The sequence below is a fragment of the Strigops habroptila genome, chromosome 3 (assembly GCF_004027225.2).
Source record: "Strigops habroptila isolate Jane chromosome 3, bStrHab1.2.pri, whole genome shotgun sequence".
Lineage (NCBI taxonomy): Eukaryota > Metazoa > Chordata > Aves > Psittaciformes > Psittacidae > Strigops > Strigops habroptila.
In genome coordinates this window covers 45,790,068-45,811,818 of record NC_044279.2, presented here as the reverse complement: position 1 = coordinate 45,811,818, position 21,751 = coordinate 45,790,068, and the positions used below count along the sequence as shown (strand labels likewise).

The following is a 21,751-nucleotide window of genomic DNA, read 5'->3' as shown; positions in this document are numbered from 1 at the left end:
AAACATGTATCATCTGAAACTTTTCATCATGCATTGTTTAACTCTGAGAGAACTGTTCCATTTAAAATCGGTATACTAAAATACTGCTTTGCGTGTGTGTGTTTGAATGCTTTATTTTTTACTCTTTTATTTTTCCTGCTTTGCCTCTATATACCCAACTTCTAGATAATATCTGAACTCTGTTGTAAGTACAGTATATTTGGTGTTCTATAAATTGTTTTGTCTTAGCTACTTTTAATTTTGTTTATTGTGTGGTGTTCTATACTGGTAGCTTGCCTGTCAGTAAAGAAGAATTCTTAATGGAGTTTCCTTTTCGTGTGTGTAGGGTGTGCAAGAGCGGGATGCGCAGGTACGATTGCTTACTGAGCAAGTTGAACAGTATACCAAAGAAATGGAACAAAATGCACTGCTAATTGAGGAATTACGAAGTGATCTCCAAAAAGATAAAGGTAGCAACCATTTTATTTGAATGTCTATGGAAAGGGCAATAAGAAACCACAAATTTACTGAACATTCTTTATTCACTAGAAACACAGAAAAAATATTTGCAGTATATGAGTAATATTAGTCTCTAATTTTTTTTTTTTGTTCATTTTCATTTATTAAACATTCATAAAGAGTTTAAATTCATTCACAGTAATTCAGTGGGGTTTATGGCTAATGCAGTGTGTAGTAAACTATACCTAGTCTGTAATGGTTAGAGCATAACGTATAAGATCTCTGCTTTATCAAGAATTGCAAGTGAGTAGTAGCATGCAATTCAAAATGAATTCTAATTCACTTTTAATATACTATGTTTATACTATATATAAAAAAATTACGTGCATTTCTTATAAATATTGTTTAAATGAACAATTGGTGGGGAAAAAGGATTCATATAGTCTTTTTCAATTAGTTAATTAAAAAGAGAAGCAAAAGTAAGATCTCCTTTGTAACATCATCCAAAGTGTTTCTTGCTTGATGGCTGATAACAAGAATTCCTAGTTGTAAACAGATCAAGGTTCTTCTTTACAGGTCACTCATCTCTTGCTCAGCAGAATCGCATTGGGGAAATGCAAGAAAAGTTGAAAATGCTAGAAGAGAGAACTAAGGAGGCTGAGAAATCAGCAGAATTAGCAGAAGCAGATGCTAGAGAAAAGGACAAAGAGCTTCTTGAGACTCTGAAACGAATGAGAGGCTATGAACTGGTAAACAGTGTGTCAGACTGGACAGGGTATTTCATCATATTTTAAGGAGATCATTTTGTCCTTCCATTTTTTTATTGACTCTGTTCTAATTAGAAATTAAATTAAAGACTTCTGATGCTGGTTTTTTGGTTGAGGTTTTTTTTCGTTTGTTTGTTTGTTTTGTTTTGTTTTTTGTTTGTTTGTTTGTTTTTCCTTAATAGTAACGTTCAGCATTCCAAGGCCAGGTTGGACAGAGCACTGGCTGACATGGTCTAGGGTAAGGTGTCCCTGCCCTTGGCAGGGGGGTTGGGACTAGGTAATCTTAAGGTCCTTTCCAACCCTAACCATTCTATGATTCTATAGCAGTCAGTGACTGCTTGCAATTTGTTAGCCATATTTAACAATTTGTACAAGTCATCTGTTTTAACATATTAATATGGGCTTCTGAAGTCCATTGAGCAGAAACTGAACACTCAAGATAGGATTCTTCAAAGAATCATGTAGGAAGAGGACTCAGTTTTGAAATATGCAGAGACTCCTCTGTAATTAAAAGACAAATTTGTAGTTCTGCTTTTTATTCAGTAACTTTTTTCACTAAGCATAGTGCAGAAGAGTTGCACAGTTTGAAAAACATCTTTCTTATCTGTGGAGTGATGAAAACCATATTCATAATTTATTTTCTTACATCTGCTGTTGGTTGTTTTATTTTTACTTTCCATTTGGTTTCAGGGAATATATGGTTTGGAAGAGGCTGTTGCTGAAATAAATGATTTAAAAAAGCAAATCAGAATTCGAGATCATGAGATTGAAACATTAATTAAGGAAGGCAATAAACTTGAACTTAAAATAAATGATTTTCTTGATGAAAATGAAGAACTCAGAGAGCGCTTAGGTATGTTATATCCATTTCGGTTTCATTTATTTTCTGTGTAAGAATTGAAATAATATTGTATCATGGAAATGTTACTTTGTATATTCTGGTATAATATATAACTTTGTATATTCTGGTAATATTTGCAAGTAGCAAGTTAGGACAAACTGCATGAATGTACAAGGCTTGCAGGTTGCTTTGACTGAAGGAAATAGGAGAATAGGTTTTGTAGTGCTTTTTTGGGTTTGATTCCTCTTTGACTCTACACTGCTTAATTAATTTTATAATAACACTATCTGGAAACTGAAGTCGTAGTGCTGGATTCTAAACCAGAAGACTTTGGACAGGCTTATTTTTACACAGAAGAATCTAAACATAAATGTAGTTAACTTTAATCTAAACAAATGTAGTTAAGGTGGCATTTTATTGCATTTTGGGTTTTGAGTACCTGAAGTAAAATTATGCTTTTTCCTGGTGTTACTATATGGAGCATAAGATGTGTACACATATAAAACTACATATATTCAACTATTGACTTTTTTTTTTTTAATCTACTCGGCTAGTTATGTTCTTAGTTAAATTAACTGCATTCTAATGATTGCTAACATTAGTGTTCCTGCTTAATGAATAATTATATAGTGTATACCGTGTTTTAGGTCTTGACACAAAGACAATGATTGATTTAAGTGAATTCAGAAACAGCAAAGCACTGAAGCAGCAGCAATACAGAGCTGAAAACCAGATTCTTTTGCAAGAGGCAAGTGATAAATCTTATTTTTGTGTAAGAGCTACATAATAAAAATGCATTTGAGCAAAATGAAATACTGATCCGTGAACAATAATACGCAGATTGAAAGACTAGAAGAAGAAAGGATTGAATTGAAAAAGCAGATTCGTAAGTTGGCTCAGGAGAAAGGAAGAAGAATTGCAACAATAGGTAGGATTTTTTTTGTTTATTATAAACTGTTCTTTCGAAAACATGTTGTCTATACCTATTGATATAGCTATGATATACTTACTTGTTTAAATTACAAGGCTAAATACATTGAATTGAATCTGTAGGAAGAGGTGAGTGGTTTTGTATTTTCACAGTCTTATAGCCCAGTAACTTTTTGACTTGTAATGGCTAGTAGTGCATCGCTGAGAGTTGTGTCGTTGGCTTGCAGTTCTTAGATGCAGGATGTTCTCACCATGATTTCAAAGACATCTGTATAATATATGTGTTTCAGAAATCTGAACATTTCAATTCTGTGCCACCCAGGGAAGCATGTGCTCAAATGGAAGGGTTTACAGCTCCTTCCGTTGCGGGTAGAAAACCAGAACTCAGATGTATTAAATGGATTATATTCCTTTGCTTGGAAAGTTAAAAATTCACAATCATTTATTGTGTGTACATTTACTTGCAATTAGGATTGGATGCTGGTGATGTGCAGATAACCGATAGCTTTACTGAAGAGAAGGGAATGAATAAGAGGAAGTTGAATCTCTTGAACAGACAGGATATTACTGAAGCAAAAGCAAAGGTAGGTTCATAAAGCAAGTTCATAAACATTTATTGTTTTTCTCCTTTGAAATATAAATTATGTTATTTTGTAAATATCTGTTCAAATATTTCTCTAGGTGCTTTTATTCACTACTTTTAAAGAATTAATAATTTATAATTTTTTAGAAAACTAATTAATATTCTGAGTTTTTTGTGAATATAGGGTAGCAGCTCATGTAACATGGAACGGAGAAATACATTTGCAGATAGAGAAGCACCAGTTAGACTTTTGAAGTCAGAGAAAGATATAGCTGAAAACAGTAAGGCTGTGAGAAATCTACCTAGAAGAACTTCTGGCATACTTCAGAATTCAGATCACTTGGAAAAAAGTAGAAGTATTTCTTTGGTTCATTTATGTTCAGAGTGGCAACTAGTTAATGACAACTGTAATTCTGAAACTCGTAGTATAAAAGAACTTTACGTATCACCAGACCTACAGTTTTCACAGACATCAGGGATAACAGATCATGCAGACAATAGAGAGATGTCAGAAGACTTAAAATCAGATTGCACAGGTTCATTTTCTCCTTATCAGCCAGTGTGTCAGACCTCAGAGGTAAATAACCGAAATTACAGAAACAAACCATCTTTTCAGAATGAAGTTTCCAGAAGTTCTAATTCAGACCAAACAGGGGAGCAAAATTTTTGCCCAAGACAGTCTGCCAGCAAAAACTCTCTGATTCCTTGTGCATCTGCGCTTGGAAAGCCAGTAACACACAAAGCACAAATAATGGCATTGAAGGATGAGCAAGACTATTTGCAAGTAAGGTTTTCTGATTTGACTACCTTTCAAGAAGACAGAGAAGGAAAGAAATGCCTAACAGAATTGTTGCAAGTAAGAACTTTGGAAAATGGACTCAAAAGTGGACAATCAGAACACGCAGGTCAGGTAGATCCTGTTGAAAATCTCATAGAACAATTGAGGAGAGAATTAGCCCTTCTTAGATCACAGGTGAGACACATTTATAGTATGTGTATGCTTATATCTATTGCAGTTATTCAGAAGGTAAATTCAAATAATACAGATGTGTTAGTTTATTTTCATCTTTATTAATTAAATCTATGAGATACTTCAAAGGGAACTGGGCATTTTTTCTTCTAATAAAAAAAGTGCTAAGTCATTAATTTTCTGTGTATTTGTTAACATAGAATTGAAAAATGTAGGCAGATATTTTCATTCTATTGGTGGAAAAAATTTGCACAACACCTGTGCACACACACACACGTAGACGGATACAAAGGGAGAACAGTTCTTATTCTAAGACCTTCCACACATCTGTGTAAGTAAAGTACTCATGATTTTTCTCAGTGCATACAGCCTTGCATCTCCTACAAACCAAAAAACCAATGCCTCCAAAAAAAAAACCCACAAACAAACAAAAAAACCCACCCACACAAAAAAACACCTCACATGATAAATATTTATATAAAATTTATGTGTCGTTTTTTTTCCCCACTGATAATTTTATTGCTGTGAAGATGAGGCTATTTCTTTGTTGCCTTCTATATAACATCTCATTTTGCTTCACATACTGTGTAATTTCACTGTTGTACATATATGAATGAGCAATATTTTCAAGCGTTTATTCTCATTTAACTACAGAGTCTTAATGAAAATTCTAATACTGAAATTTCTGAACTATGATTTTTGAGATGTCTTTCTTCTTTTCTTTAGAATGAGTATCTTGCAAATGAATTAAGTATGAGAGAGCGAGATTTGGAGAAGAACAGGACTGTAATAGCCAAATTTCAGTCTAAATGTAAGTTGCAGCCTGTTTTAAAACTAGGGAATGTTATCAAGTACCTGCAGATAATTTGCTTATTTTGTGATTGTGACCACAAATATCTGACTTGGCAGTTTCTTTTTTAAATGCAGTTTGCTTTGGTCTTTCACAGTGATTGTGTTTGCTGTGTGCGTAGAAGGTTATTATACAGTCATTCGTATGTACTTGTGAACTGTGGGCATTATGGTTGTGGATTGGTTCAGGTGCGAACACAACAATTAGAAAACAATGAATGTTAATGGCATTTGTCAAATTGGAATTTCTTTGAATTATCATTAATGACTTTCTAAATTTCGTGTTTATGTTAGTGTGTGTCTTTGTGTACCTGTGTATAAATATGTACACTGCGCTGCTACTTTTAAACTTAGTGATAGAACATGAAACATAGTTTATTCGTACTAAATATGTTAAACTAGGCTCTTCATGGTTTTTTTTTTTCTTTCCTGAATCAGACCTCATAAGGGCTTTAAGTCTGTGAGTGATCCCAATTAGAATAATTTACTTGTGTGATTGTAGTGCTTGTTTGACTCTAAGGAAGTGTTTGGGAATTAAACCCACTCATTGCTTTCATATACATGTATGTTAGTTGAAGAGTACTGCTTGTAAAGTCCAAAATAAAAATAATTCTAATTTCTCTAGACAAGAATCTTATACTGCTCCAAATACTGCATTCACTCCTGGATCTTTAGAACAGTCAGCCGTCTTGTTAACTTGTAGAGAAAGTCCTCATTGGTTTATTGTTTGGGTTTTTTTAAAGTTTCTGGACTTCTTGATCAGTCTTGGAAAATCTGGAATTCTACTGACAAACTAATGATGGCAGGAAAATTGTATTTCTTCAGAGTCCTTATTAAAGCCAAGTAATTTAAATGTTCTCTTTTTCCCAGAAGCAGGGAATTCGGGCAATTCCCATATACTTCCTTGTTAAACCCAAACATTTCCAAGATAGCCACGTTTCTGGATTTGTGAAAGCTGGTCAGGCAGGCTACTAAGGAAGTGAAAAAAGTGGCAGGAAACATTGAGACTGGAAGGTTCAACAAAGTCAAATGTGTTCCCATGAAGCATTTCATATTTCATTCATATTATATCTTGTTGGTACTTCTCCAGCAAAATACACTCTCTGGATGTTCCTAGCAGCTTTACTTTTCACATATTAATTGGTTATGTTTATATATAATATGAACATTCTTTCTATATATCAAATCAACAAGCATTATAATGACATGTCCTAGGAAACCTTAAATCATTTTTTCAGTGCTTTTAGACACATTTACAATTTTTATTGCAGTAAAAGAATTATCAGAAGAGAATAAACAACTTGAACAAGGAATGAAAGAAATATTGCAAGCTGTCAAGGAAATGCAGAAAGATCCTAGTGTGAAGGGAGGAGAAACAGCCTTAATAATCCCTAGTCTGGATCGTTTAGTTAACGTAAGCTTACTTTCTGAAGTATTATTTAGCTTTATAGGATTTACAGGCTTCTGTTTTCTTCTCGATTATTGGGTTATTGTATAATTAAATAGTAGCTTCCTTATACATATGCTTCCTTAGTTACAAGTAGGTGTACATAGTGTAATACCTCTTTAAAAATGCAAATTTAAAATATAAAGCAACAGGAGATTGCCAATAAAAATTAAAATAAACAAAACACCTTCAGGTGGATGGTTCAAAACTGCGTTTGGTAAATTTATTGTGCCAGTCATAAAAGTTTGCATGTCTCTTATCTCTGGGACCTGCAGAGTTTAAGGGAAATTATTTATTCAAACATCTTGCAAATGAAAAATAGGGGTTTTTTACAGTGGTTTTTTTTTTTTTTTTTTACAGGAAAATTTAACAATTTAAGTCATAGTCTATGGCAAGCTATACAGGAAACTGATAAGTAGATTTTACAACGTTAAAGTTTCATTCTTTTTGTTAATTTCATGTTGTCTAAATTTGAGGGCTCTGGTTTATTATGTAAAAAAAATGCTTTTCTGCACTTTGTTTTGTTGATTAAGTGTTTACTGCCTTAGGCAATGGAGTCAAAGAATTCAGAGGGAATCTTTGATACTAGTGTGCACTTAAAAGCTCAGGTTGACCAGCTTACAGGGCGAAATGAAGAATTACGACAGGAACTGAAACAGACTCAGAAAGAGGCAACAAATTTCTCTAATCAGCTGGCAAATGCAAATGAAAAGGTATACAACTTATTTTATAAAATTTATTTTGTGCTTGAAAAGTGGCTGCTCTGATAATATAGAACAAAACCACACAATCTATAAGATGCTAAATTTAGCTTATGTGAACAGTGTAATTTTACAAATCTTAAATATATGTATTGGATCTTCCAATTTGTCCATTTTAAGTTCAAATCTTACTCTTCTTAATGTTACTTTATCCTTGGAATATCCTATCATGCTATACTACAGTCATACTTGTCTTTTGGAAAGAGCTGTGCCTAGAAAAGCTCATAGGTTTGTTTCTTCAAGAAGCAGTAGTCTTGCATTTGTTATGTATAAAAAAGTAACAGAGATTAAGTGTTCCAAAATGATGAAACATTCTCTAAAATCTTGTCTCTTGTTTTAAGTTGTGCAGTTGATTTTTTTGTGGAATGCTTCTTTCCACAGCAGGAATAAGCAGTGAATTATTGTCTTACAAGAAGCCAAATTTAAATTTGCTTTTTAGAATAGCTTTGGTGATGCAAAAAGAGTTTCCAGTAATTAATATTCTAAAATAGTGTTTTATGTACTGTTAGAGTAGAGAACCAGAGAGCTTTTAAAAAGTTAAAAGTGAATTAGGTTGTTAATAACAACTGATGTAGCACAGGAAAACAATATATTTTCCATAATTTTTTTTTTTTAATTGAATAGGAAGAGCTGATTGATGGTTTTGTTTCTTTTCTCTAGATTGCACAATTGAAAAATGAAATTTCCTTATTACAGCAGTCAGAAGGTGCCAGTATTGTCTTCCAAACAGTGAATCTTCCAGAAGGAATGGTTCCTTCAAGTGTTAATATGATTAACTCTCTGAATGAATATTTAATACATCTTGTACAGGTAACTCATTTACTCCTTAATATCAAGAATATTTGTAACATATAGCTAATTCCTCTGAAATTTAGTACCATGGCTTGCATGGACACAGGAGATTACTCCAAAATTATTTTGAAGTTCTGACGTCAAGTAAACTCCTTGAGCTATTATTCTGGTTTGGTTTTTTTTTTAAAGCTGTAAGTAATTTGCTGTGGTAAACCTGGAAGATAATACTTAAATCTCTTAGAACAATTCAGATTTCTTTTTAAATCTAAATATTTGTCCACTCTTCCTTCTACTTCTGCATTTGCACTCTTTCTATGAGAAATTCTCTGTTACTGCTGTCTGAATTCCACACCTGAGTCTGCATGCACAAATCCTACTCTAAACAGGTTTTCTCTATGCGGCAAAGGTCTCTATTTATTTACCATATGAATTTTCTTTCCATTATTTTTCAAAAATACAACATTTGTAAAAAGAGGCATGAATACATTGAAACCGAAGCCATTGAGCATAAAGTAAAGAAGAACTGACTCTTTGAGAATTGGAGTAAAAAGAACTTACCTTTTTATTAATGCTACATTATTTTGTTCTGTCTTTGATCACTTTTCTTGATTAGAGATTATCTTTCAGGTGTATATGATTATAAAGTAGAAGAGTATTTGGGAACATAAGAAGAAAACATCGCTTTTCAGTCAGACATTCAGTTAGTATTCTTTGTGGGCTAGCCTCATGTTATGGTGGCTTGAGGTTTGAGGGCTGTAATCCACAGTGCAATGATGCACTATTTCACACCTTTGTATTAATATGAATCCCAGATTTCATTGGACTTGTTTTCATCTGTTGCTTCTAAAGAAAATACACATTTAATACTGCAGTTCGCACAGTCCATGACAGAAGCATCTATCATGAAAAACACAAGGGAGAACTGGCATTTTGATTAATCCTTTCATGTGTAAAACCTTTGTTAATCACTTCAGTATTATATTTGGAAAATAATTATTAGGAACTGGAAAATAAAGAACAGTTACTTAAAGAATTAGAAGATGCAGTAGAGGACTACAAGCAAAAATTTGCAGTAATTCGTCATCAACAAGGCTTGCTGTATAAAGAATATCAAAGGTATTATTCTCTTTCCTGAATTACGGAAGTTCAACTATCTAAATATTGGGGAATGTAGAAGAGATAAGACACTTTAACTTAAGAATTACTTCATCATTAAACCAAATGGAGCCTAAACAGAGGGTATAGTTTTTCAGTAATCCAGCTACAATTTATAATGTAATTTTGAAATTATGTTGCTGCTAAAAATAAGTACCTTGGTTTGCAATATTTGCTGGTTCAGTTACGGTTTTAAAAATCATCTTGTCTTTGATCATTATAAATGAAAATATTTAATTACTGTTTTAGTCAAAAGGAAAGCTGGCAGAAAGAATCTGAAAATATGAAAGAGGAAATGAAAAGGCTAGAAGAGCAAAAAGAACAGGATGCTACAAAAATAAAGGCATATTCTGTAAGTAATTTTTATTAGCAAATAGAAATTATTTCAAGACAGATGAACAGAATTTTCACACCTAGATAAAATTGTGCAAGAAAGCTTGTCTATGTAGTTGAATCTTACCTTATTTCTGTACAAGGTTCTTTTAAAAAAATTGTTTTACAGAATCTACTCAGTGCACTTCAGCTGGATCCTGATGAAACAAAGAAAGTACTTGCAGAAAATAATAGAAAAATAACTGTTTTACGAGTTAATGAGAGGTCACTAACAAGGCAGTATACTGCTTTACTGGAAGCAGAACGGCATCTTAGAAGAGAAAATGAGAAACTAAAGGGTGAAATAACACATATGGAGACTGCAGTTACAGAGAAGATTGGAAACTTGCAACGATTCAAGGTGCAGTTTACGGTCATAATAGTACACGTTTTTATTTTTACAATAAATGCCCTTTTTTTAAAATGGAGGCACTATTAGTTTCTTGAATGTATTACCCAAATGCTTGTCAAATGCTGTTATAAATTTTGTCAAAAGATTGTGTGTTTAAGTAAGCATCAAAATATGAAACCTGTCAGTTTTCTCCTTCTGAAGTTGCTTGAACAAGTTCTTTTTATTGAAAGTGTCATATGAAACCAAATCTTACTTTGTGGCCTTGCAGGTTGCTAGGGCCTCTATTAACTCATCTTTGTAAAGTATGGTTTTGACAGTGCCTTTATGAGGCAACCATTGATAAAATCACCCAGAGAGTTTGAATACCAGAAAAATTTTACCAATGCTTATTGCAAGCTGTTTATAAAGATGGACAGTAGTTTAGTAAAATAAACCAGTATTATGTTCTAAAGCATTATATTAAATAGTATTCTTTTTATGTGGAGTAATTATAATTTTCCTATTTAAAGACCCAGCAGACCTTAGTAACCCATTGTGTTGATTATTTTCATAGGAAATGGCTAGCTTTAAGATTGCAGCTCTGCAAAAAGTGTTGGATGGTAGTGTGCCATTGTCTGAGCTAGAGCTGGCTAATAAGCAGTATAATGCATTAACTGCTAAATACAGAGATATGTTACAAAAAGATAATGTGCTTGTCCAGCGGACAACAAACATGGAACACATGGAGGTAATGTTTACATTATGTTTGAACCCTAAGGGAAAAACCCCCTCATTACACATTCGTTCTGTATTGGTTTCTATTCTTGCTTAATAGAAAGATAGAACAGAAATCCCAGCACTGGAACTGCAGGTTATAACAGTCCTGTAGTGGGTATGAGATATTAGAGCCAGTCTTACTGTTGCTATTAAATTGATTTTGTGTCTCCAGTAATTTTCAGTGGATTAAGAAACATACACAAAGTCACAGATTTTTTTCGTTAAGCATACATAAAAGCATTTTGTTGAATTGTTTTGTGGGTTGGTTTATTTGGTTATGTTTGCTTTTTAAGTATGGGTATGTTCCCTCACGAAGTATTTTTTGTTCTTTGATTACGAAAACAAGGCTGGCAGAAGAAATATTTGCTATCATCTTCAGTTTTCTAGGTCATAAGGAAAGTAGAATGAGTGTAAACACTTTTAAAGCTTTCTTTCAAAGTAAGTGCTCTTACTAATTTCTGATTTGCAAGAATGAAATATACCGTTCTAAAAGGCAGTAAGCAGTAAGCTTTTTGCTCCATAAAAAGAGAAAGTAACCAAAGATTGTTCACAATGTGTTTACAAAATGTTGCAGGGACTACAAATATGTAGCTATTCTTTTGAACTTTTATTCTCAAATAGAAGGGAGCTTCTTTTCAAGCTGTAAAGCTGGCTTCAAAGATACATTACTGCCTCCCACTTTTCATTCATGTCAGAAATAATAGTCCAAGAAAGTAGTAGTTTAACCAGGTAAAGCTTGTGTCATGTTCTGGTCTCTTGGGTTTCTTCGGTTGACAGGGGTTAAGTACATGTTCTGGGTAAACTTACTGAACTACTAAATTTGTCTGCTTGAGAACAGGTCGGTGCATTTGTGTCAGCTGAAGAATGAATGCTTCCTTCTGTATTTTATGAAATTTTGTGCGTTGCCTATTTCAGCAGTTTCACAGAGCTAGAGAATCATTTATCATAGCAAATTAAAAATGTTTTTAGGAAACTAGAAATTAGAATCACAGAACAGCCCCGATTTTCTCAGCCTGTCTTTGTATGGGAGGTGCTCAAGCCCCTTTATCATCCTTGTGGCCCTCCTCTGGACTTGCTCCAACAGTTCTATGTCTTTCTTATGTTGGGGACACCAGAACTGTATGCAGCACTCCAAGTGGGGTCTCATGAGAGCAGAGTAGAGGGGCAGGATCACCTCCTTCGACCTGCTGGTCACTCTCCGTTTGATGCAGCCCAGGATATGATTGGCTTTCTTAATATGAAGTATTCAATTTGTTTTACTGGTTAATGTGAAAATTCGTATTTCTATGTGGAGGAATGAAGGAACAGTTACAAAACTAATGTTTGTCATCATATTAGATGCTTAAAAGCACTAAAAGAAGCATATGATCTGTCTCAAATATGTATTTATGTGCAAGATGGAGTGTACTGTGCGGGATAAAATATCTTCTGGAAGTACTTCTTTCTTTCTCACTGTTAATGAGATTGTTTAATATTACAAACAGATTTCTTCATCTATTTCTAGACACTCTAGGAATCACAGTCACTGGCGATAAATGTTCACAGCAATACTAAATGGCAGTAAGATACAACAGAGAGAGAAAAGACTAGCATTTTTACACTCGGGAGGAAATTTATGCTCTTCTGTTGTCATATATGTAGATTATGGGTTATGCATAAATTAAATCTATTCATTGAATAGATTTTATAGATACTAATTCTGCTACAGTTAAATACTTTGCTGTTATGTTGCAATTTTTTTGTCATACAGTGTGAGAATATATCGTTGAAAGCCCAGATAAATTCATTGAATAAGGAACTGGAGGTCACGAAAGAGAAACTTCACACTGTAGAACAGGCTTGGGAACAGATGACTAAACTGGGCAAGTATGAAAGTTATATTGCAGCATTAAAAATCAAATGGTATGTTCCGTGTAAAAGAAATATCTTAAAATTTTTTAAAATGTATACATCTTAAAACAAACAAAAAAGGCAAAACTATTTTGTGTTTGTCGTTAATGGTTTGGTTTGGGGTTTTTTGGTGAATTTTCTTGTTTGTTTGTTTCATTTTACTTATCTATTTGACCAAAACCAAGTTTGTTTTTCTTTCTCTGTAACCTGTTCCATGTTGACTTTTCTTGGGTTAAGGGTTTAAAAGCTGGGACTTGTAAAGCAGCATCACCTGATTTTTAATTTTTTTAATAAGGGGTAGTATGTCCTAACTTGATTGTTAGTCAAAGTACTTCATAGGTGGTTAGAAAACTTATTTCTTTTTCCTGGTTTCATGCTCTGTAGCAAAGTATTTTTCCTTGATAGGTAAGGCTTCTTTGTGTACAGTTTACATCCCCGTTACTCAGGAACAACTCATCCACACCTATTTCTTTTACAGATCTTAAATTAAATTTCCTGAAGATTTACCAGCTGAGTTAAGGATAGAGTGAAAGGCCACACTGAAAATACTTATCAGTCTCAATAACCATGGTTGCAGATATACCCATTTATAATTGATAATAATATTTTATTCAAATTAGATACTTTTTGAACATGTAATAAGGCAAGGTAACCATGTCTCCAGTTTAAAGAAGTAATACAGTAAAGTTTATCTGACGGAGATAAAGCAAAACTCACATTCTATTTCATGGAGCAAATAATTTTCATAGTTGAATCAGCTTGCGTATTCCCTAATGTAAATATTTTTTGATGTAGGAAGTGACAATACCATGGACAAGGCCACAAAAGCAGTAACCAACAGTGAGATTTTGTCCATTTCTAAGAAAATCACGATGTTGGAAATGAAGGAACTAAATGAAAGACAGAGAGCAGAACATTCGCAACGAATGTATGAACAGTTAAGGAATACTGTAAAGCAAATAGAAGAACGTAATTTTGAATTGGAAACAAAATTTGCTGAGGTAAATCTGTTGAGAATTTACAACGTAATTTCACACATCTTAAAAGCGTATTCTTGAGCTTTTCAAAAAGTATTAATTCACATTACAACTGGCAAGTAAGCTTATGATGCAAAATATAGCTAACGTTAAGAGCTGCAGTTCTGCATGCACAGTACATATGATAATTTATTTGTCGGTAGTTTAGTTAATCTCTGTAAAACACATCATGAACAGCTTGCTAGTTTTTCAGCAGACTGCTAGAAAAAGGTCTGTTCTTATTTCTTGTGTCTAATTCATAAGATCCCTTTTCTGCTTATTTTCCCTTAATTACCAATGATTCAAAAAGTGTTAGACCTTTGCATCCCATTTGCAAATGATAGTGTTATGGTTCTGTTACAGACTGGTTATGTCCTCTGTTACATGCCAAACATTATCTATATATACAGGAATAGAAGAGAAGACACTGTCATTGAAGCTGATGATCTGTAGCGTTTGTTACACTGTTTTCATTTAAATACATTTGGGACATGGAGTAACTGAAAGTATAAAGCTTTTCAGCAGCAGTGTTATATTGTTAAAAACTTTTCTGATTGCATGAGTTCTTTTATTTCATTAAGAAATACCTCAGATCATGCACCCTGGGATCACATTTTCCTTTTTAACTTTTGCATATATTATTATTTATCTTGTGGTACATTTAGGTCTACTTGTCTTCCTTCACCCAGAATTGATAAACTCCACAATTTTTTTCTTATTCGTTCATCTGCGCATCCCTTTTTTCCTCATTTCTGTAGCTTCAGGACATATATTTTCTGTTTCATATACTCCTGTTGTCAGTGTCTCATAATCTGGCATCATTGCCTTTTGTCCTGGGTTCAGCTATAGCAGTCATTTTTCTCCTGCTTAGTAGCTGGTGCAGTGCTGTGTTTTTTAACTTTCAGCCTGGGAACAACGCTGATAACACCGATGTTTTTAGTTGTTGCTAAGTAATGTTTATTCCAACCAAGGACTTTCTCAGTCTCATGCTTTGCCAGGGAGGAGGGGAAGCCGGGAGGAAGCAGAGACAGGACACCTGACCCAAACTAGCCAAAGGGGTATTCCATACCACAGCACGTCATGCCCAGTATATAAACCGGGGGGAGTCACCCGGAAGGCCCTGATCACTGCTCGGGTCGGGCTGGGTATCGGTCGGCGGGTGGTGAGCGATTGTATCCTCTCCCCTTGTTATTTCACTAATTGTTATTATCATTGGTGGTAGCAGTAGTGGTTTTGTGTTATACCTTAGTTGCGGGACTGCTCTTATCTCAACCCGTGGGAGTTACATTCTTCCCATTCTCCTCCCCATCCCTCCGGGAGCGGGGGGAGGAAGAAGTGGGGGGGGGGGGGAGTGAGCGAGCGGCTGTGTGGTTCTGAGTTACTGGCTGGGCTCAAACCACGACAGTTCTTTTTGGCGCCCAACGTGGGGCATGAAAGGTTGAGATAACGACAGATCTGACCAGAGTGTGTTTAATCATATTTGTGATAAGAATTCATTGTTACTACTCGTCACAATGGTGATTATTTGGCTCTCAGACTTGTTGCGCTTGATCTCAGAATTTCAGCATGTTGTACCTTACTTACAGCCACTATTTGCTGTTTTAGCGTTTATCGGCTGGGGGGCCTGGGCGAAGGTTCTTGTTTCACTGTACTTCATGGTAATGACTTGTAATACAATAGACTCATTGATCATGAAACTGGTCTGGTTTGTGCTTCCAGCGTGGCCATCACCACTATACATTGGGAGGTATATAATGAAATATTTTAGCAATTGCATATCTTTTTTTTTCTCCTCGGGGGGTAAACTTACGAAGGAAGCATTCTCTTTCACCCCCCGTTCCCCCACCAGCCTATTTGCAACAGCAGTTGAGAGTTCTGAAGGTTTTAGATGGCCTTTGAGTACCCTTGAAACCTGCCTGCTGATTGTGCTGGGGATCAGCATGTTGGCAAACATACGGAGTGTGTTTTACCCACGGCCATCCCGTCGTAGGAACATCCTATTTCGTTTAATGTCAAAAATTCAGCAGTATCAGGTTCGAATCTGGTCTAGGGTTAGACGACGATATAGGAGGACCACCAGGAGATTTTCCCTGAGGCTGGACAGTTATGAGTGGCAGGGTGTGTGGGATAGTATGGGCAAGTACCTAGGCCAGTGGGCCCCTCCAGTGCTTTGGAACTTCACCACTGAACAAGTGCAACATCCGGAAAAACTAGTAAAACACTTAAACGAGGTGTGCTGTCGTCCTGGTTATACCAGAGAGGGACAAATTTTGGCAACGTGCTGGGGCTTGGCCTATGCCTACAGAGCCCTGCTCAACACTATCCAGCACCTTCAAAGGGAAAAAAATGTCTCTGGATCTGATGGCAAAGCAACAGACAACGCAGCCACACCAACCCCAGTGACAAGCACAGTAGCTACTCAAACCCCGACAGCAACAGACAATATAGCTACTCCAAGCACCACAGCTACACCAACCCCAGTGACATGCACAGTAGCTATTCAAACCCCGACAGCAACAGACAATATGGCTACTCCAAGCACTGCAGCTACACCAACCCCAGTGACAAGCACAGTAGCTACTCAAACCCCGACAGCAACAGATAATGCAGCTGTTGGTGTTACTCAACTCCCAAGCACAACAGCTGCACCAACCCCAGCAATAGACATTGCAACCACTCCAATCCTAGTGGCAGACACTGCAGCCACTCCAACCACAGTGACAAACACTGCAGCTAAACCAAATGTCCAGTTTGTGACAATGTCTGTTGCCCCTGTAAGCAAAAGCAGACGAAAGGCACAAAGAGCAACCCGCGAAGCGAAGAAAGATGAAGACCCAGTGCCATTACTATATGCAACAGCACCTGAACAAGAGTTACTACTACGTGGGTCAGAGGAAGAAGAAGAAGAAGAAGAGGTCACTTCTCGACCCCGGACCTCAACCGAACTACGGAATATGCGAAAAGATTTCACCCGTCTTCCAGGGGAGCACATTGTCACCTGGTTGCTCCGGTGCTGGGACAATGGGGCCGACGGTCATGAACTAGAAGGTAGGGAAGCCAAGCAGCTGGGATCACTTGCTAAGGAAGGAGGAATTGACAAAGCGATTGCAAGAGAGAAGCGAGCCCTCAGTCTTTGGAGGCGGCTCCTGGCAGCTGTGAAGGAAAGGTTTCCCTACAAAGACGATATTACGAATCGCTCAGCCAACTGGACCACGATAGAGAAAGGCATCCAGTCCCTGAGGGAATCAGCCATTATAGAGATGATCTATCGTAGGCCGGATTCCAGGAACACATCCGTAGACCCAGATGAAGTCGAATGTACACGACCCATGTGGCGGAAACTTACACGGAGTGCGCCATCATCATATGCCCACACATTGGCATCAATGACCTGGAATGACGGAGTATCACCAACAGTGGATTTCCTGATTCGTCAACTCCGAGAGTTCGAAGACAATCTCACCCCTTCCATCATTTCAGCTGTGGAAAAACTGTCCCAGGAGTTCAAACAATTGAGAGACGATTTATCCGATCTATCCAGCTCTCCACGCGTACCAACCCATGTCTCAGCTATTAACAGAAGGCGCCCTACTGCTCGAGAAAGAAAATATAGGAGGTACACGCCACGGGCCACCCTATGGTTTTACCTGCGGGATCATGGAGAAGACATGAGAAAGTGGGATGGAAAACCTACTTCAGCTCTGGAGCAACGGGTGCGTGAACTGAAGAGGAGAACAATGGTCAAGGATGATCCTCCCAGGAAAGCTGCTGCTCCAGTCTCTGGCGAGCAGTTTCCCAGATGGAGCGAAAGAGCTGATTTTACTCCAGCTCCTGTGATAAGGAATACTAATCCCTTTCTACAAGACAGAAGTGGAGAATTTTGTGATCACTATTAGAGGGGCCCTGCCTCCAGCCAGGTGGAGGAGAGGGATAATCGGGTTTACTGGACTGTGTGGATCAGATGGCCTGGCACATCAGTCCCACAGAAGTATAAGGCTCTAGTAGATACCGGTGCACAGTGTACTCTGATGCCATCAAGGTATCAAGGGGTGAAACCCATTTCTATTTCTGGAGTGACAGGAGGATCCCAAGCGTTAACTATGCTGGAAGCTGAAATCAGCCTGACTGGGAGGAAGTGGCAAAAGCACCCCATTGTAACTGGTCCAGGGGCTCCATGCATCCTTGGCATAGACTATCTCAGGAGAGGGTATTTCAAAGACCCAAAAGGGTATAGATGGGCTTTTGGTATCGCTGCCTTGGAGACAGAGGAAATTAAGCAGCTGTCCACCTTACCCGGTCTCTCAGAGGATCCTTCTGTTGTGGGGTTGCTGAAGGTCGAAGAACAACAAGTGCCAATTGCGACCACAACAGTGCACCGGCGGCAATATCGCACCAACCGAGACTCCTTGATTCCCATCCATAAGCTGATCCGCAGACTGGAGAGCCAAGGAGTGATCAGCAGGACCCGCTCACCCTTTAATAGCCCCATATGGCCAGTGCAAAAGTCTAATGGAGAGTGGAGATTAACAGTAGACTATCGTGGCCTGAACGAAGTCACACCACCATTGAGTGCTGCCGTACCGGACATGTTAGAACTTCAGTATGAACTGGAGTCAAAGGCAGCCAAGTGGTATGCCACAATTGACATTGCCAATGCATTTTTCTCGATCCCTTTGGCAGCAGAATGCAGGCCACAGTTTGCTTTCACTTGGAGTGGCGTCCAGTACACTTGGAACCGACTGCCCCAGGGGTGGAAACACAGCCCTACCATCTGCCATGGATTGATCCAGACTGCACTGGAACAGGGGCAAGCTCCAGAACACCTGCAATACATTGATGACATCATCGTGTGGGGTGATACAGCGGAAGAAGTTTTTGAGAAAGGGAGGAAAATAATCCAAATCCTGCTGAAGGCCGGTTTTGCCATAAAACGGAATAAGGTCAAGGGACCTGCACAGGAGATTCAATTTTTGGGAATAAAATGGCAAGATGGACGCCGCCAGATCCCCACAGACGTGATCAACAAGATAACAGCAATGTCTCCACCAACTAACAAGAAAGAAACACAAGCTTTCTTAGGTGTTGTGGGGTTCTGGAGAATGCACATCCCAAATTACAGTCTGATTGTAAGCCCTCTCTACTACGTGACCCGGAAGAAGAATGATTTCAAATGGGGCCCTGAGCAACAACAAGCCTTTGAACAAATTAAACGAGAAATAGTTCATGCAGTAGCCCTTGGACCAGTCCGGGCCGGGCCAGATGTGAAAAATGTGCTCTATACCGCAGCCGGGGAGAATGGTCCTAGCTGGAGCCTCTGGCAGAAAGCTCCAGGGGAGACTCGAGGTCGACCCCTTGGCTTTTGGAGTCGGGGATATAAAGGATCCGAGGCCAGCTACACTCCCACTGAAAAAGAGATACTGGCAGCCTATGAAGGGGTTCGAGCTGCCTCAGAAGTGATTGGAACTGAAGCGCAGCTCCTCCTGGCACCCCGGTTGCCTGTGCTGGGCTGGATGTTCAAAGGCAGGGTCTCCTCTACACATCATGCAACGGATGCTACATGGAGTAAGTGGGCCGCACTAATTACACAACGAGCTCGAATAGGAAATCCCAGTCGTCCAGGAATTCTAGAAGTCATCATGGACTGGCCAGAGGGCAAAGATTTTGGGATGTCACCAGAAGAGGAGGTGACGCGTGCTGAAGAGGCCCCACCATATAATGAACTGTCAGAGAGTGAAAAGCAATATGCCTTGTTTACTGATGGGTCCTGCCGTATTGTGGGAAAGCATCGGAGATGGAAGGCAGCTGTGTGGAGTCCCCTGCGACAAGTTGCAGAAACTGCTGAGGGAGAGGGTGAATCGAGTCAATTTGCAGAGGTGAAAGCCATCCAGCTGGCCTTGGACATTGCTGAACGAGAAAAATGGCCAGTAGTTTATCTCTATACTGACTCATGGATGGTGGCAAATGCCCTGTGGGGGTGGTTGCAGCAATGGAAGCAGAGCAACTGGCAACGCAGAAGTAAACCCATCTGGGCTGCTGCATTGTGGCAAGATATCGCTGCTCGGGTGCAGAACCTGGTGGTGAAGGTACGCCACGTAGATGCTCATGTACCCAAGAGTCGGGCCACTGAGGAACACCAGAATAACCAGCAAGTGGATAAAGCTGCTAAGATTAAAGTGGCTCAGATGGACTTGGATTGGCAACATAAGGGTGAATTATTTTTAGCCCGGTGGGCCCATGACACCTCAGGCCATCAAGGCAGAGATGCAACATATAGATGGGCTCGTGATCGAGGGGTGGACTTAACGATGGACACTATTGCCCAGGTTATTCATGAATGTGAAACATGTGCTGCAATTAAGCAAGCCAAGCGGTTAAAGCCTCTCTGGTATGGAGGACGATGGCTGAAGTACAAATATGGGGAGGCCTGGCAGATTGACTATATCACACTCCAACCAACCCGCCAGGGCAAGCGCTATGTGCTTACCATGGTGGAAGCAACCACCGGCTGGCTGGAAACATACGCTGTGCCCCACGCCACTGCCCGGAACACTATCCTGGGCCTTGAGAAACAAGTCTTGTGGCGACACGGCACCCCAGAGAGAATTGAGTCAGACAATGGGACTCATTTCCGGAACAACCTCATAGACACTTGGGCCAAAGAGCATGGCATTGAGTGGGTATACCACATCCCCTACCATGCACCAGCCTCTGGGAAAATCGAACGGTACAATGGGCTGTTAAAAACTACACTGAGAGCAATGGGTGGTGGGACTTTCAAACACTGGGATACACATTTACCAAAAGCCACCTGGTTGGTCAACAGTAGGGGATCTGCCAACAGGGCTGGCCCAGCCCAATCAGAACTTTTACATACTGTAGAGGGGGATAAAGTTCCTGTGGTGCACATAAAGAATTTGTTGGGGAAGACAGTCTGGGTTATTCCTGCTTCAGGTAAAGGCAAACCCACTCGTGGGGTTGCTTTTGCTCAGGGACCTGGATATACTTGGTGGGTAATGCGGGAAGATGGGGAAGTCCGATGTGTACCTCAAGGGGATTTGATTTTGGGGGAAAACAGCCAATGAACTCAATTGTACGCTGTTGCCTGCTCTATAACACTTTTATAGCCCACCAGCTAGATATCTTCAGGTCACCAGCCATTGACCCTGACTTCCCTCCGATCATCACCTCAACAAAGAATGAATTTTGAGGAAACCAGACGAGCTCAGCAGTGACCAGATGAGTTTGGCGGTATCATCAGCAGGCAACAACCCAACACTACGTACCGTCCCTCCTGCCCTGGAAGACTATTACAAGAGATGGAGCCTGACATCATGGACTGGATGAGTTCAGCAATTTTACAGGGATTGGTCCATGGACTAGGGAATGATATCTTTCTCTGTGTGTGGGTGTGGGTGTATATATATGTGTATATATGGGACAGGGGTGATGGTGTGCTGAGAGATGTGGGATCTGAGCATAACGTGAATGGTATGGAATAAGGGGTGGATACTGTCCTGGGTTCAGCTATAGCAGTCATTTTTCTCCTGCTTAGTAGCTGGTGCAGTGCTGTGTTTTTTAACTTTCAGCCTGGGAACAACGCTGATAACACCGATGTTTTTAGTTGTTGCTAAGTAATGTTTATTCCAACCAAGGACTTTCTCAGTCTCATGCTTTGCCAGGGAGGAGGGGAAGCCGGGAGGAAGCAGAGACAGGACACCTGACCCAAACTAGCCAAAGGGGTATTCCATACCACAGCACGTCATGCCCAGTATATAAACCGGGGGGAGTCACCCGGAAGGCCCTGATCACTGCTCGGGTCGGGCTGGGTATCG

The 21,751-nt window shown here is 38.6% G+C and overlaps 1 protein-coding gene across 8 annotated transcripts in view; it reads left to right on the top strand.

Moving 5' to 3' along the window:
* Window positions 1–21,751, top strand: part of CEP290 (centrosomal protein 290) — a 56,075-nt gene that overhangs the window by 8,170 nt on the left and 26,154 nt on the right. For all 8 annotated transcript variants that reach the window (XR_003990739.1, XR_003990740.1, XM_030480862.1 and 5 more), the window contains 16 exons: window positions 326–449; window positions 1,015–1,187; window positions 1,896–2,058; window positions 2,694–2,794; window positions 2,887–2,974; window positions 3,448–3,560; window positions 5,256–5,340; window positions 6,650–6,792; window positions 7,374–7,538; window positions 8,247–8,396; window positions 9,379–9,494; window positions 9,783–9,885; window positions 10,036–10,266; window positions 10,811–10,984; window positions 12,764–12,879; window positions 13,703–13,904. Coding sequence is in view for 6 of the 8 variants with exons in the window: in XM_030480862.1 (XP_030336722.1) it covers window positions 326–449; window positions 1,015–1,187; window positions 1,896–2,058; window positions 2,694–2,794; window positions 2,887–2,974; window positions 3,448–3,560; window positions 5,256–5,340; window positions 6,650–6,792; window positions 7,374–7,538; window positions 8,247–8,396; window positions 9,379–9,494; window positions 9,783–9,885; window positions 10,036–10,266; window positions 10,811–10,984; window positions 12,764–12,879; window positions 13,703–13,904 (2,247 nt within the window). In the remaining 2 variants the exon portion in view is untranslated. The remainder of the gene's footprint in view (window positions 1–325; window positions 450–1,014; window positions 1,188–1,895; window positions 2,059–2,693; window positions 2,795–2,886; window positions 2,975–3,447; window positions 3,561–5,255; window positions 5,341–6,649; window positions 6,793–7,373; window positions 7,539–8,246; window positions 8,397–9,378; window positions 9,495–9,782; window positions 9,886–10,035; window positions 10,267–10,810; window positions 10,985–12,763; window positions 12,880–13,702; window positions 13,905–21,751) is intronic.